This window comes from Cyanistes caeruleus, unplaced genomic scaffold (assembly GCF_971803275.1).
Source record: "Cyanistes caeruleus unplaced genomic scaffold, bCyaCae1.hap1.1 HAP1_SCAFFOLD_103, whole genome shotgun sequence".
NCBI classification, from domain to species: Eukaryota; Metazoa; Chordata; class Aves; order Passeriformes; family Paridae; genus Cyanistes; species Cyanistes caeruleus.
Genome location: NW_028255905.1, coordinates 84,515 through 98,795, shown reverse-complemented (window position 1 = coordinate 98,795; position 14,281 = coordinate 84,515). Strand labels below are relative to the sequence as shown.

The 14,281-nt window shown below is 47.0% G+C and overlaps 1 protein-coding gene across 5 annotated transcripts in view; it reads left to right on the top strand.

Moving 5' to 3' along the window:
• Positions 1-14,281, top strand: part of LOC111945031 (uncharacterized) — a 29,844-nt gene that overhangs the window by 8,501 nt on the left and 7,062 nt on the right. For 2 of the 5 annotated variants that reach the window (XR_015281918.1, XR_015281919.1), the window contains exons 2-3: positions 5,162-6,258; positions 8,238-9,964. Coding sequence is in view for 2 of the 5 variants with exons in the window: in XM_086873684.1 (XP_086729810.1) it covers positions 5,189-6,010 (822 nt within the window). In the remaining 3 variants the exon portion in view is untranslated. Of the gene's footprint in view, positions 1-5,161; positions 8,181-8,237; positions 9,965-14,281 lie in introns of those variants that run through there. The other 3 variants (XR_015281920.1, XM_086873685.1, XM_086873684.1) reach the window with 3 other exon arrangements.

The following is a 14,281-nucleotide window of genomic DNA, read 5'->3' as shown; positions in this document are numbered from 1 at the left end:
TAACGGTGTAATCTTTTTTCTGAAACTGTAAAAGCAAAAACTCTTCAACAGTGTCTTTAGAGAAATAAGGTGTTACTTGATTCTGGCCAGAATGTGCAACAGGAATAATTTCATGCACACTTAGGCTGGGTGTGCAGAGAAAATCATTCCATGACACACGAGTTTGACTAGATTTTTCCTAAATTCATACACTCTGACACCATAGAAATCCCTTGCTTTATTGTTCATTGGTTTCAAGTGTGGAGTTGTTAGGATTTGGTTTCCTGTTGCAGCCGGATTTCTGTGCCTGTGATGGGAATTAGGTGGGCACTCCTGGATTTTCTGCTCAGCCTTTTCCAGACCAGGTGTCTCCAGCTGTGCCTGGGGCAGTGTCTGGGGTAAGATGTTGGTTGATGTTTGCTGCTGGGTGTTGATGTTTTGTTGATGGTCGTTATCTTGGGGGGAATCTTTTGGGCTATTCCCAGTCTGTTGAGATGTTAATTTCATCTCTGCTGAGTGCTGGAACATCCCTTAAAAAAACCTTTAAATTTCCTTTCCCCAAGGCAAAGGCAAACCAAGTCCCTTTAGAGAAATAAGATTTGAAGCCATTTTCAAGTTGGTCTATTTTGCCAGCAGCTAATCCCAGGCAGGGCAGAGTGTGAGTGTCATTGAGAGGCAGAGTGGAATTGTCCCGGTGCCTTCCCCAGCAGCTGTGGCGAGGGCAGGCACAGAAAGGCCTGAAGCTGCAAGAGTGAGAGCAAGGATTGTCCCGCAGTGGCTGGAGATGGCAAAGGAGGGTGGCCAGGCCGAGGATTTCAGCAGAGGATCTGTGGGCAGGCGCAGGGGCTTCCCCCGCTGGGGAGCCCTGGCTGCTGCTGCGTTGCCTTCAGTGCAGGCTCAGGGGTGGCCTGTTTAATATTCCCTTGCAGTTCAGATTTCTGAGTGTGGAAGAGCCATGGCTGGGGCATCAATCATTTTATTTTTTTCATTTTGTTAAGTTTTGTTCTCTTTCTTATATCTACACCATAACATTGAGACTATCTGGGGGTAAAGAAGTCACACAATGTTCTGCCTAGAAAAGAGAATCCTCAATCCAGCTCCTGCAATTCCCTGTTAATCCTAAGAATTGCTGCAGCTCCTTTTTAGTCCTGGGTCACATTATTTCTGAGATTCCCTGAACCCTTTCAGGATCAATACAAGACAAAACTTCCATCAACATAGGTCCCAAATATTTAACCATTTTCTCTACCATTTGCCCTTTCTTTTTTTTCAGCTACTCAAAGCTGCTTTTTAGCCTGAAAATGAAGCCATTTCACAGAGGCTTCCTCTACCTCTTCTCCTTGTTTTTCTGACTGGATCAAGTCATCCACATCCTGCATTAAGCCAGTCCCTGGGAGTGAGGTCAATTCCTTTGATATTTCCTGCAAGGCTTGCCCCAATCAGGCCGGTGCTTCCGTGCATCCCTGCAGAAGGACCGTCCATGTCTTGAGCATTTTCCCATCTAGCTCTTGTTGCCAGCCCAAGGCAGAATTGTGTTTGCATCCTCTGGAAGTGGGCAGATCCCCAGAAAGCATCTTTTGCATCAAGTTGTGAATGGCAGCAGTGTGAGGAGGGCAGCTGGTTGAGGCTGGTGTAAGGATCTGAGAGTGTGGGGTGCCTCGGTTTCATCATCTCATTTCTTCTTCTTGGGTCCTGCAGCGTTCTGTGGATTCCATTGGATTTCTTGTTTGGCAGGACAGGAGCATTCTAGGGAGCCATCCCTGGCTCCCCAAGCCGTGCCTTGAGCAGGACTCCCAGACAGGCTGTGAGCCCTTCCTTCCCTCCCTTGGAACAGGGGATTGCTTTTGGACACCTCTTGTCCTGGTTGCTTCAGGGAGATGTGGAAAGGCTCCATATCTAATTTTGCCAATTTCCCTGGGGCTGCCCACACTTGTGGGTTCACCTCAGCCGTGGCTCTGCCAGACATTTGACACAGAGGTACAACAGAACCAGCCTCTGTTTCACCTTTTGCAACATTAATTTGCATTCCCCATTTAGCCATCAGATCCCTTCCCAGTAAATTACAATCACAGTTGTGAGTAAATAAAAGGTTCTGCATTTCAAACCCATCCCCCACATCTGTTAATAGTGGCTGAAGAAAACACACCCACTCATCTTTCACACTTAGTGTCTTAATAATTAAAATATTCCCTAAAACCTTTAGGTGTAAGATTCCAAGTGGATGGAGAGGCCCCTGTGTCCATCAGGAAAGGTCTCCTCTGGATCCAGCCCCACCCTGGATGTTCCCAAGGGCTGCAGTGTGGTGGGTCCCTGGTGGAATGGGAGCTGTGCCACCGCTAAGAATGCGTGTCCATCAAGGGCTGGACTTGCTGGTGCTGAGGGTGCTGCTGTCTGTGCTTGCAGTGTCCTTGTGCCCTGCAGCTGGAAGGCTGATTCCTTGCCAGGGGCTGTTTGGGTGGGCTGTGCCCTGGCCAGGAGGGCAATGCCTGTGCCAGGTGCTTGTGGCCGAGGGTGTCCCCTGGGTGCTGGGGCCCCCTTGGGCCCTGGGCTTGATCCCTCAGGGGCTGTAGGAAGTGTGCCATGGCCTTTGCCTTCAGCTTGGCCTTTTGCTCATCCCTTGCTGCATTCAGCTGCTGAGCCTTTGTGAGCAAGTGCTGCAGGGGCTTCTTCTGTCGCTGCTGCAGCCCCCTCAGTGCCTGTGGGTGCTCATCCTGTGGCAGCTGCTGAGCTTTCTGCAAAACCCTTCCTTTCTCCAGGGACCCAGCAGGAAATGCTTAAAAGATCATGTGGATCCTTGCAGGTCTAATCGCCATTTGTGAGCTGTTCCTTCCTCGTGCTGGCTGTGCTGAGGCTCCCCTCCCCAGCCCGTATCCCAGAGCCGGTCCCTGTCCTGCCGCAGTGTCCAAAGGCGGCCCCCCCGGCGGGCAGGGCCGGCAGCTCCACGGGGCCGGGCAGCGGCCGGGGCGTCCCGCAGCCTCCTGGGGGCCGGGGGCCACTGCCGGCCCTGCCCGGGGGGTGCTGGGCTCAGGCAGCGCCCGGCGCTGAGCCCCGGCTGCCCCACAGCCCCGGCCCGGCCCCACAGCTCCCCACAGGCCCCCAGCCCGTGCTCCCGGTGCCGCAGCTCTGCGCCCGCTCCTGCCGCTCCCAGCTCAGAGAAACACCCTGAAATCCTCACCTCCTTGTTTTCCTGTCCTCCAAAACTGGGATACAAAGGATCTGAGTAAGCAAGCAAATTTGGAGGATGAGACCCTTCTGAAACACATCCCAATCCTCAGTATTTTTCTCTTCCTCTTTTCCATTATCCTTTTTCTTACCCCATGGATTCCTCCTGCTGCTTCTTGCCTTAAGCACATTCCTGCACACTCCACTTCAGCCAATCCCTTCCCAGCACACCAACACCATCCATCCCCTGTTGTCTAAATCCCTTCTGGACTTCCTTCATTGCCCCCCCCTGGGTGTCCATGTCCTTAATTCCCTTTGGGAGAATGTGCAAAAAACCTCCACATGCTCCCAAGGGACCCTTGAGAGATATTTTGGGATCCTCATCCCTTTTGCTGGGACCCCATTGTGGCTTTCCCTTTTGTCCCCTCCCTGGGTGCCCTGCCATGTTCACTCCCCGAAGATGCCACTGTAGTCACTGCTGAGATTTTCAGTGCTCTCTCCCTGCCGACTCTTGAGAGCCGCCCTGATCCGTCACTCGTCTGTCTCCTGCTCACTCTCGGGTACCCAATCAATGCCCGGTGCCGCCGCCAGCCGAGGGAGCCGATCCCCCAAACTGGGTGAGGCCCCTTCAGCTGCACTCACTGCCCGCCGGCCCGGACGGTGGAAGGAATTGCGGAGGAGCCCCAAGGTGTGTGGAAAAATTGACATCCCCACAGGTTTCTGTCCACAAGGAAGACAGAGGAGTCCTGTAACAGTAATTTCATTCATAGAAATAGGGAGAGGCCATGGGACATTTCCCATGGGGTCTCTCCAGTTGTTGGCAGACACAGCCTCCTTTTCATCCTAATTTTCTTGCCACATCTCCCTCTCCCTTTCCCCACTGGCTGAAGTCCTGGAGAGGTACAGACTTCCCAATGCACCCCACTTTTGTATAGCTAAGGATATTGATGGCTGTGTTAAGTCTTTGTTGTTCTTCTGGAAGTTGATGAATTTAGCAGGACCTTGGCTGAGCAGCAGTCTGTGTCATCAATTAATAACATTTTCTGCAGCTGCTGGCTCCTCGTGTCACTTCCTTATGTCCACGTCCCTGGCCCTATGTGCAATGAGGTTGAGGGGATCAGTTTGTAAAGAGGCTTTGTTGTTGTTCCTTTGCTGGGGTTGCCCCGTTTTGGGGCCATCCCCCCTGGAGCAGGGTGTCCCCCCTTGGTGCAGGCGCAGGGCTCAGGCAGGGCTGAGCCAATCAGAGCGCGCGGCGCTGATGACTCATCAGTGTCCAGGCAGAGCCGCAGCTGCCAGCGTTCCCCAGCTGGAGCCCAGCTGCGCCCCTCCCCCCCGGGCCTTGGCGCCCCCCTGGAGGGGAATTTGGGGAGGTGGGAGGGGGGAGCGCCAAGGCCGGGCCCCCCCGCGCTGTGGTGGCGGGAGCGGCTGCAGTGGGGAGCGAGTGCGGGCGGAAGTGGCCGAGAGCCCAGCGCTGCCCCAGGCCGAGCTGGCCCCGCTGCATCCGTGCCCCTGCGGTGGGATGCTGTGGGACTGGGGGGGAAGAGGGAGGCGGCAGTGGGTGCTGGGCCTGGGGGCAGGAGGAGAAGGGAAGGAGAAGCAGGGTTGAGGAACAAAACGGTCAAAGGATGCACGTGGGAGGAGAAGGTGGGATTGTGCAGGAGGAGGAGAAATAGTAGGAGGAAGAGGAGTGTGAGGAAGAGTAGGGCCACAGGAGGAGGAGGAGGAGCAGGAAGAGGAAGAAGCACAAGGTTCCTCCCTCCCTGTATGTGCAGTCCCAGGAGTGTTTCCCTGCCCACAGTCAGCAGGTGACTGGGGAGGGGTTCCACAATTTTCACTGGGCTGAATCTTGGTGTTTCTGAGCTTTATTGGGATAAATGTTGGTGCTTTGTTTTTTTGCAGGGGCTGAATCTTTCTGTTCTGGAGGGGGTTTTTCCTGGATTTGCTGTTTGGTAGTTTTTGATCTTTTTTTTGATGTTTGGAGGATGTTTGGACTGAATCTTGGTGTTTTGGTTTGTTACAGACAGCAGATGCCCAATGACTTTCTGAGATGAACTTGGGCAAGGAGGAACCCCTGGTCCAAGGCGTTCTCCTCTCTTTTTTTCCTCCTAACCAGGAATTTTCCTTCCCAAACTGTGTCCAGATGGCAGAGGAGGAGAAAAAGCCACAGGGATCCCCCACAAGGAGGGTCTGCAAACCCAGTCCAGGGAGCTGCTGGGAGGAGGAAAGATCCCCCCAGTGCCAGGAACACGGCCAGAGATCCAGCCGGAGCTCAGAGCTGGGGGAGAAGCCCCACAAGTGCTTGGAATGTGGGAAGGGTTTCAGCTACAGGTCTAGCCTGATCCGACACCAGGTAATCCACACTGGGGCAAAGCCCTACGAGTGCTTGGAATGTGGGAAGAGCTTCAGCCAGAGCTCCTACCTGAGGAATCACCAGGTGATCCACACTGGGGAACGGCCCTTTGAGTGTGGAAAATGTGGGAAGAGTTTCAGAGATATCTTTGGCCTGATGAGACATCAGGTGATCCACACGGGGGAACGGCCCTACACCTGCTTGGAATGTGGGAAGAATTTTGGTCACAGCGCCAGTCTGAGGGTACACCAGCGCATCCACACTGGGGAGAGGCCCTATGAGTGTCCCAAGTGTGGGAAGAGGTTTCGGACCAGCTCCGATGTCCTCCTACATGAGCGGATTCACACAGACGAGAGGCCCTTCCGCTGCCCCGACTGCGGGAAGGGCTTCAAGCACAACTCCGACCTCACCGTCCACCGGCGCATCCACACTGGGGAGAGGCCCTATGAGTGTCCCCAGTGTGGGAAGACCTTCTCCGGGAGCTCTGACTTGACCAAACACCAACGGAGGCACCAGTAAGGGAAGCCCTGTGAGTGCCCCGAGTGCGGGAAGAGCTTCGTGCGCTGCTCCAGCTCCATCCCCCATGGGAGGATGGGCGTTGGATGATCCCCAGTGACCCCCGTTGGGCAGAGCCCTGGTGATCCGTGGTCCTGGTGATGCGTGTTGGGAAGACACCTGGCTGGGAGGCTCCACATCTTCCTGGCTCCCTGTGGGCACCTGGATGAACACAGGTGCAGGAACATCCATTGGGACACAGACCAACAATGGTAATTCCTTTGGGAGAGTGGATTTGTTAACTTTCAGTCCTAGTGAACCTTTTCCTGCTGCCTCAGGAGCTCTGTGGGCAGAGAAAAGGGGGTGATACCAGAGTGGGGGTCCCTGGAGGGGGCACACACGTTCTTGGGGAGGGAGGACATGACCCCTGGGACCCCCCCTCACCTTTTTGCTCAGGCAGAAGCTGAGCCCCAGTGCCAGGAAGACGAAGCCCAACAAAAAGCCCCCGATCCTCATCAGCTGTGAGCGGTGTCTGACATCATCCCTGGGGGGTCTGCAGAGGTCAGGACCCCCAAAACCTCTCACAGACACCCCAAGCCACTCCAAAGACCCTCCCAGTCTCTCCCAGCCCACCCAGGACCCTCTGAAATCTCCTTTGGAGTCACTAATTTAAAAAAATTAAGAATTTTAGAAAAATTAGAGTTCTTAGCTAGAGATAGGCCTTGCTGGAACTAGTTAATGATTAAGTGAGAAGCGGGATCTGAGATAATGAATCTCAGACTTAGGTAAAAAATTCCTTTTCACTGTATGTTTGTTCAACTGTGCTTATAATGAGAAAAGAGAAACTGATAAACGGGTTCAGGAAGATCACAGACCTTACATCTGGAAACCCATTTTAAAGTCACAAGGGAGAAAATTGGAGTTGTACCAAATGTCATTTGTAATGTCAACCATTGTAAAGGTAGAAAGGTGAGAGTGAGGAAGAGCGGTTTTCCTTCATCTCTTGATGACCCCTCCTCACCAAAATGACACCCTCCTCAAATTAGAGAGGTCTCATCTGTGTATTGAAAGGGTTAATATCTTGCCCAGGTCTGTGGCTGGTTACTCGCTCTCTGCTGGGGCAGCTGCCTGAGCTGTTCCTGCTGGATGATTTTCCCGTGGCTGCACTGGGATCTCAGCAGCCAGGCCAGCACTCAGAGGCAGCTTCAGCTCCTCCTGCCCGGCAGCTTCTGCTGAAACTCAGCGGCGGGAGAATTTCAGCCGAGCCGGGGGCTGGCCCGGCCCAGCAGCGCAGCTGGAAAGGGCTCGGCGGCCCCCAGGAACGGGACCCAGAGGCTTCCCGGGAGGGGCCAGCGCTGCAGCAGAGCCCGGCCCGGCCCCGCCAGGGCCCAACAGGGGCCGGACCCCCGATACCTGCTCAGGGCCAGAAGAAAAAGAGAAAGAGGTTCCCAGGCTTGGGTTTTTGAAATGTGGTACTCACAGAGGCAGATCTAATTTTGAATGGTAAAAAACGTTGTCAGTTCTCAGAATGAGCCAAATATTCTCACCCTGAAGAATCTCTTTAAGAAGAACCTAAAGCACAGTGGATATCCTGCTGCAGTTTGGTGGTTTTTTTCATTCCTACATAGTCTACATAATGTTTGAAATAAGTAGTGTTATAAATGACTTTCAAATTTCCAAACAATCAATCTAATTAATTGATAAAATACTTTAATAAATTTGAAACAAAATAATAAAAGAATACAATTTAGTAAAAGAATACAATTTAGTAAGAAAGCTACAATTTAGTAAATATATTCAGGTACATATTTTTCTATATATATGTGCTGTTGAAGAATGGCTCGCTTCTCGATGCCACAGCTCCTTGGAAGGCCTGCACAACCCTGACTTTGAGCTAGCATAAGTCCTTGGCAAAATATTGTATCAGAGAAATGAAGAAGACTAAGTGTTAATAAGACAATGAAGAATAAGAATTTAGGGTGAGAAATCTGCTAAATGTATCTTAATAAGCTTTACTAAAAGGTATCTTCTAGAGCTTGGGTGTTATGAGCTGGACCAATAGAAATGTAGAAATTAATGTGTGAAAACCAGCAATTATTCAATCATAGTAGAATACAGATGGCATGTTAGCTTTTCAAAATACTATAAAAATGTAGCTAAGATTGTAATAAATTTGGAACAAGCTGCTAACTCACACTGGGTCGTCTCTTGATTCCTGAACCTGTCTCCTACATTTTGTCGCCCAAAACAGGGACCCAGGGATTACAAATAAAGCCTGCACGTTGCCTGAGGACCTTGTCAAGAGGCTCAGTATTTCAGAAATGCAGTAAAAGAATCCAGTGGATTCTGGATTAAGGAGAGAAGGCGATTCGGCACAAAGAGCCTGGAGAGGTTAAGAGGATCTGAGGGCCATCCTCCAAAGTGCCGGTAAGACCGCTGCCTCGGGAAACGGATAGAGAGGCGGCATTATCGCTGCTGGCAGAATTTCTCACTAAGCGAGAGGCCAGTGTGAGCACAAAAAAGCTCCAAGAGCTATGTAAATGGGCAAAAGAGAAGGGATTTATGCAAGATCCCACAGAAATCTTTAACCGAACAGAGTGGCAAAAAATTGGAGATGCCTTATGGGATGCCACTATTGATGGCACTAAATCTGCTAGAGACCTTGCTACCACTTGGAGAGAAATTATTCATGCCCTAAATCAATACCAAGCTGAAAAACGTATGGCACTAGCTGCACAAAAAATGTTAGGAGGGGAAGATATAGAAGTGTCAGCAAAATCAAGTTCTCATTTATTCACTGACCCTAGCCCTGCAAAAGGTATTAAAGTGCCTGTCATAACAAGTGCAAAAGAAATTGCCAATCAAGAGACAGGACTGACCTCAGTAACTCCACATGCACCCCCCTTATCTCCTGTGAACAAACAACACAACACAGAAACAGGAGGCAAAGACTGTACAATTTCCCAATACCGTACAACTAGTGCTAAAAACTCTGAGGATGAAAGCTCAGCTGACGAAGCTGATGGAACACCCTCTGATATTACAGTTCCAAAACATGAAAGGCCATCAGATAAACTTTTAGAAAAAGTAATTAAGAAAACAAGCAATCTAAATACTCATGGAAGGCAGCCAGTAGGTGACATGATAATCACCACCTCAGGGGGAATGGAAATACGACCAGTCAAATCTCACAGTCGCTGGTCTGCAGTAATCAGGGATGCTATTTTAGAAGGACAATGGGAAACTGCAGCTGCCTGTTCTCCACATGCCTATCCAGTACAGCAAGGAACTCTTGCTAATGGCCAGCCTGGAGCACAATATACACCTTTTGAATGGAAATTAATGCAGCAATTATGAAATACAGTTACTCAATATGGACTACATTCAGAGCCCTCTAAGCAAACGATTAATTATATCTTTGCATCTAATGTTTTGTCACCTGACGATTGTATGGCCATAGCAAAACTATTACTCACTCCCTCACAGTATGTATTGTGGGAGCGAGAATGGGAATCTGGCTGTAAGAGAATTATAAATACACCACGACAGCCAATTGATCCTCTTCTTGGTGTCACTATCGATATGTTAATGGGCAAAGGTATCTATGCCTTAGCGGCACAGCAATTACAATTTCCAGCAGATTTGCATAATGCATCTGCTGAGGAAGCAAAGCAAGCCCTGTGGAGGATTCCAGCTGATAAAAGAGCACCAAGCTACACCACTGTCAAACAGGGAATGAATGAGTCTTTTGACTCTTTTATTAACAGACTTGTTGTTTCACTTGATCAGGCAACAGACCTAACTGCTGAAGTACGAGAACAATTAACAAGGACTTTTGCATTTGAGAATGCAAATCCAAAAGCTAAAATGATACTAGCTACTCTCCCACGCACAGCTGACTGGGGAACAATGTTAGAATGCATGTCCAATGCAGTGTATCAACAGCAAGCTGCTTTTATGTCAGAGGCTGTAGCTAGTGTGTTGCTATATTTTATATATTAGTAAAGGCCTGTATGCACAAACCAGCCTTTGAAATAAGTCGTGATATTAAGGGCTGAAATCCTTGAAACTTGCCTGCAGAAGAGAGAGTAAAGCAAAACAATATCCTTGTGTACAAGGATAAGAATGTAAACCTGTGTGTGTTAGCCAATAGTAGCTTGCTCTGCCCGCAGACCCTGTAGAACCCTGTAAAAGGTGTGTTAATAATAGAAATAAACGGCATTCACAATTACTTCTGTGAAGACTGGTGAACAGCTCGGGGGTCTTTCAACATCTGGCGCTCCGACCAAGGACACCCCTGCAGGCAGAGGGGCTTTGGAGTCAGCGGAGTGGATCTGGGCATTATACGTCGCGGGCTTGGATCGGCACCGGATAGGCAGCCTGAGCGCGGTGAAACGCTGAGCGGTAGGACGTGGAAAGTCAGGCTGCTGGGGGGGGCCCAGGCAGGCAAGGGCGTGGTAGAAGGGTCGCAACCTTCCCCCTTGCGGGTGGCCATCAGCATGGAGGCAGAGTTTGCGGCGGCAGATAAACTGCTTCTCTGCATCCTCGTTAAACGAGGCGAAGCAGCCCAGGAAAAGGACCTGGATATGCTCATTATATGGGCTAATTGTCATGGGCATTTGCAGTGCTCACACCGCTTTTTGCGGTGCAAGAACGGACTGATATGTCGGCTCTGATATGGGAAATGGCAATTACAGAAAAGAGCAAGGACACTCCGTCTCTCGGTTGAACTTGGCAGATTGCAATTAATACCTTAAAAGACAGAAAAGCGAGATATGCTGAGGCTGTGAGCCCCGTAATTCTACCTGCGTCACAGCGGCAGATGCCTTTACCTCCCACTGCTGGACAAGCACTCCTATCTATGCTGCCCATGGAGAGAGGGAGGGAGAGTCAAAGAGAAGAAAATAAAAAAAAAAAAAAGAAAAAAAAAAAAAAGTTCCACAGCGAACGCTGAAACAACGAACAGAATCTGTTCAGTTATGGCAGGATGTGATACATCCAGAAATATTTGCTTCATTTTTGGAGTCACTTTTAGCATTACAATCTTATTAAAGTTCCATCTTTACCACCCTGGAAGAAAAGAAGCCAAATTTAGATTGGTTTCCACCTGAACCAGGGGGACAAGGGGGAGCACAGAGGTGGGCTCTGTGAGAACAAAGGCACCCTGGGGGTAGAAGCAGCAGCAAGAAAAGTTCCAAGGCCACACTGATAAGCTGCAATGATCACCATTGTTAGCACCTGGCCTGAGAGACTTTTCGTGTAACATCGCCTGCTTTTGTAAAATCGTGCCCTTTTTTCCTCTATCGGCAAACAACACGAGAGATTGAGAGAAAAAACTGCATTTGTTAAAGTTAACTTTGTGAGGTTTTTCTTTTCCTTTCTCTCCGTTTTCCTCGCTGCAAGAGTATGTAGAGAATGTGAAGGAAGATAAGAGCAGAGCTGCAGCAGCAGCAGGGTGGGCAGCTCACCCCCCTGCTCCCTTCTCTAAGAAGAAGCACCCAGATAATACCCAGTTTGTTAAAAAGTCATAATTTATTGGGTTTTCAAAATGTTTTTATATGCCATTGTAGAGTTAATTTTGTGTTTTAAGTAATTATGAGTTTATGCAATTGCAGTTTTTAGGATTTCACTAGAGCAGTTATTGTGATTCTTTGAACGTTTAAAAAAAAAAAAAAAAAAAAAAAAAGAGAGAGAGAAAGTGTTTAAACATGGTGTGATTTACAGCTTCTAGGAAAACCTTCCAATTAATGATATCTACAGAAGAGATTTATGGTTTAAAAAATAATTAGTTAAGAGAACTTTACTGTACAAGACAAAGTTAAGTTAAAGTATATATTATCTATTTGCTTGTTTTTTCCACAATTTTAATAAGGTAATTTTAATGTGAGTCCTTTTGTTATATAAAGCACATATAACTGCATATACACCAATTTGGATTTTGGGTTTTAGTTTAAGAATTGGACTTGATGTTTTTGAAAAAATGTAAATGTAGTACTTTTGAAAAGTGCTACAAAGCTGGATGGCAACTCACCAAATCCTGTGTTGTTGTGGTTTTTCTCTAGAAAAGCTGCACTTTCAAATCCTAACCAATTTAAGCATATACTAGGCAAATTCCTGTTATGAATAAGTACTTTTAGTAACATTTGCAGTTATTGTGGGTTATTCTCAAAGTTAGATGACATAGTATTGTGATGGATTTGTTACATTCTTATAATCTTTATAGTGAATTCATGTTACTGTTATATTGTGTTTAAAAAGTATATATCAAACTTTTAGTTGTTTTTTGTACTAACAGAATAATATTAAGTTATGATTTTATTTAATATAGATTAAGTGTTAATAGAATTAAGGATAGTTAAGTTTTATAATGTTTAGGCTTGAATGTTTTTAAGTTAAGTTTTCTAACTTAGATATTCTTTTAAGGTTAAGTTTGTTATTTCCTTTTATCATATATAATTATTGTTAGGTTTAAATATTGTTTAATTTAAATTGTTTTATGTTTTATTGGAGACACTTGTTTAAACTGCAAAGTATAGTTATTTTCCTAGAGATATGAAGACAGCCACAACTGAAACAGCAGTGATGGAACACTGGTGAACACCTGCTTGTGGATAGAAGGGAATGCAGTCTGTGACACCCTTGACTTCATCGGGAGTTCTATTGGTTGTTGCAATCTCTGCAGTTATGTTTGTTATAGCTTTCATATTTTTCAGTGTTTCCAGAATTTTAAGATGTATCATTGCTGAGGATCAGCTGCCATAGGAGAGGCTTCAGATTAAACCAACTGCTGAATGGTTTAATTGGTCTGGTACCTAAGGCTTCTGATCATTTGATTTGTATAAATGTATTTTAACAGTTTGCTGTGCTGTAAGCATCTCCTAGCTGCTACTATTGAGAACCTTGTTCTAGAAATATGTTATGAGGCATCTTTCCAGTTTAAAGCCAGGCCCTGGCCAAGCCTTGACTTTACCTGGAGGGAACGTTTGCCATCAGATCCAGATGTTTTCTGTACCAAATCATTATTTGAGTCACTTTTTGACTCAGCAATTTGACCCTGTTGATATGACAGCTGGATCAGTTTTGAAGTGAGCTTGGAGAATCATTTCCGGAGGTGATTACCCAATCCTTCACTGATTGTTTTGTTTCTGTTTGCTTGCTAACTATGGGATGCTGGTGCAGTGTTTTAGTAATTAATAGTAGTTTTATATTACATATTTTATTAATAATGTTCATGATTTAACTGATTTTTAACCGGTATAAGTTCTTATTAATTGTGTATATGGTTTTGTGTTGCTGTTGATGTTTATAACAGAAGTACATCTCATTTTATTTTTTTTTAAGAAAACGGGGGAAATGGATGCCCTAAAAACATTTGATTAGTGTAATTCATTAACTTCAAGGAGAGAAGTGCCTGTGTTTTGTTGGCAGGTTCAAAAAGGTCACCTGTCCATCTGACCAGACTGTGCCTCTGAACACACGAGATCCAGTGAACAGAGATGTCACCACACAGCCTTGGTACTCCAGACATGGATCAGAAGTGGAGCTGTCAGGACACAGTTGTGTCTGAACACTACACAGACAGTTGCCAACAGAACTTTTATGTCGTTACTATGATGTTATATCTCTACCAATTTTTCAGGTATCCTTTGTTTCAAGATTTAGAAGGATCTGAAGAACAACTTGAACATCAAAACCCTCAGTCACCCATCAGCTGCCAGCTGACATCACAGGAGCAGTGAACGTTCCAGGACTGAATCGTGTAAGAGAAATTCTGTAGAAGATCTAAGAAGTGTAGAGACTCCATCTAACTGTATATAAAGCAAATTGTAGTTGTGTGTTTACCTTTTCAGCAAATTGCTTTCACGCTTAGACTACATATATACCAAAGCACGTGTGTTAAAAGTAGTTATATAATAGGTTAAGATAGTTTAGCCTGTGTAGTAATTGTTATGTTAGTATAAAGTATAAGTATTCCCCCTTCAAGAGCTAGTGTAAGCATCTTTAAAAGTTCATTTAACGATTGGAGTTTTAGCTGTGAGTTTGCAAATATGGTGTCATTTGCATGGAACAAACTGCTTATGGTAATTGTGTTGTGTATAGTCCTGACCAACTGTCTGCTAACTAACATCCAAAAGTGACAGAACATATGGGTCACTCTGGCACACTGAACTGGCCAAAGGTCAATGTGTTTGAGCCTAGCCACACCTGGAGATCCTTTCGCACCTGTCTCGTAGGAGTCCCTGAATGGGATCCTCCAGCATTTAAAGATTTAATTAGTAATGAGACTCAACTGAA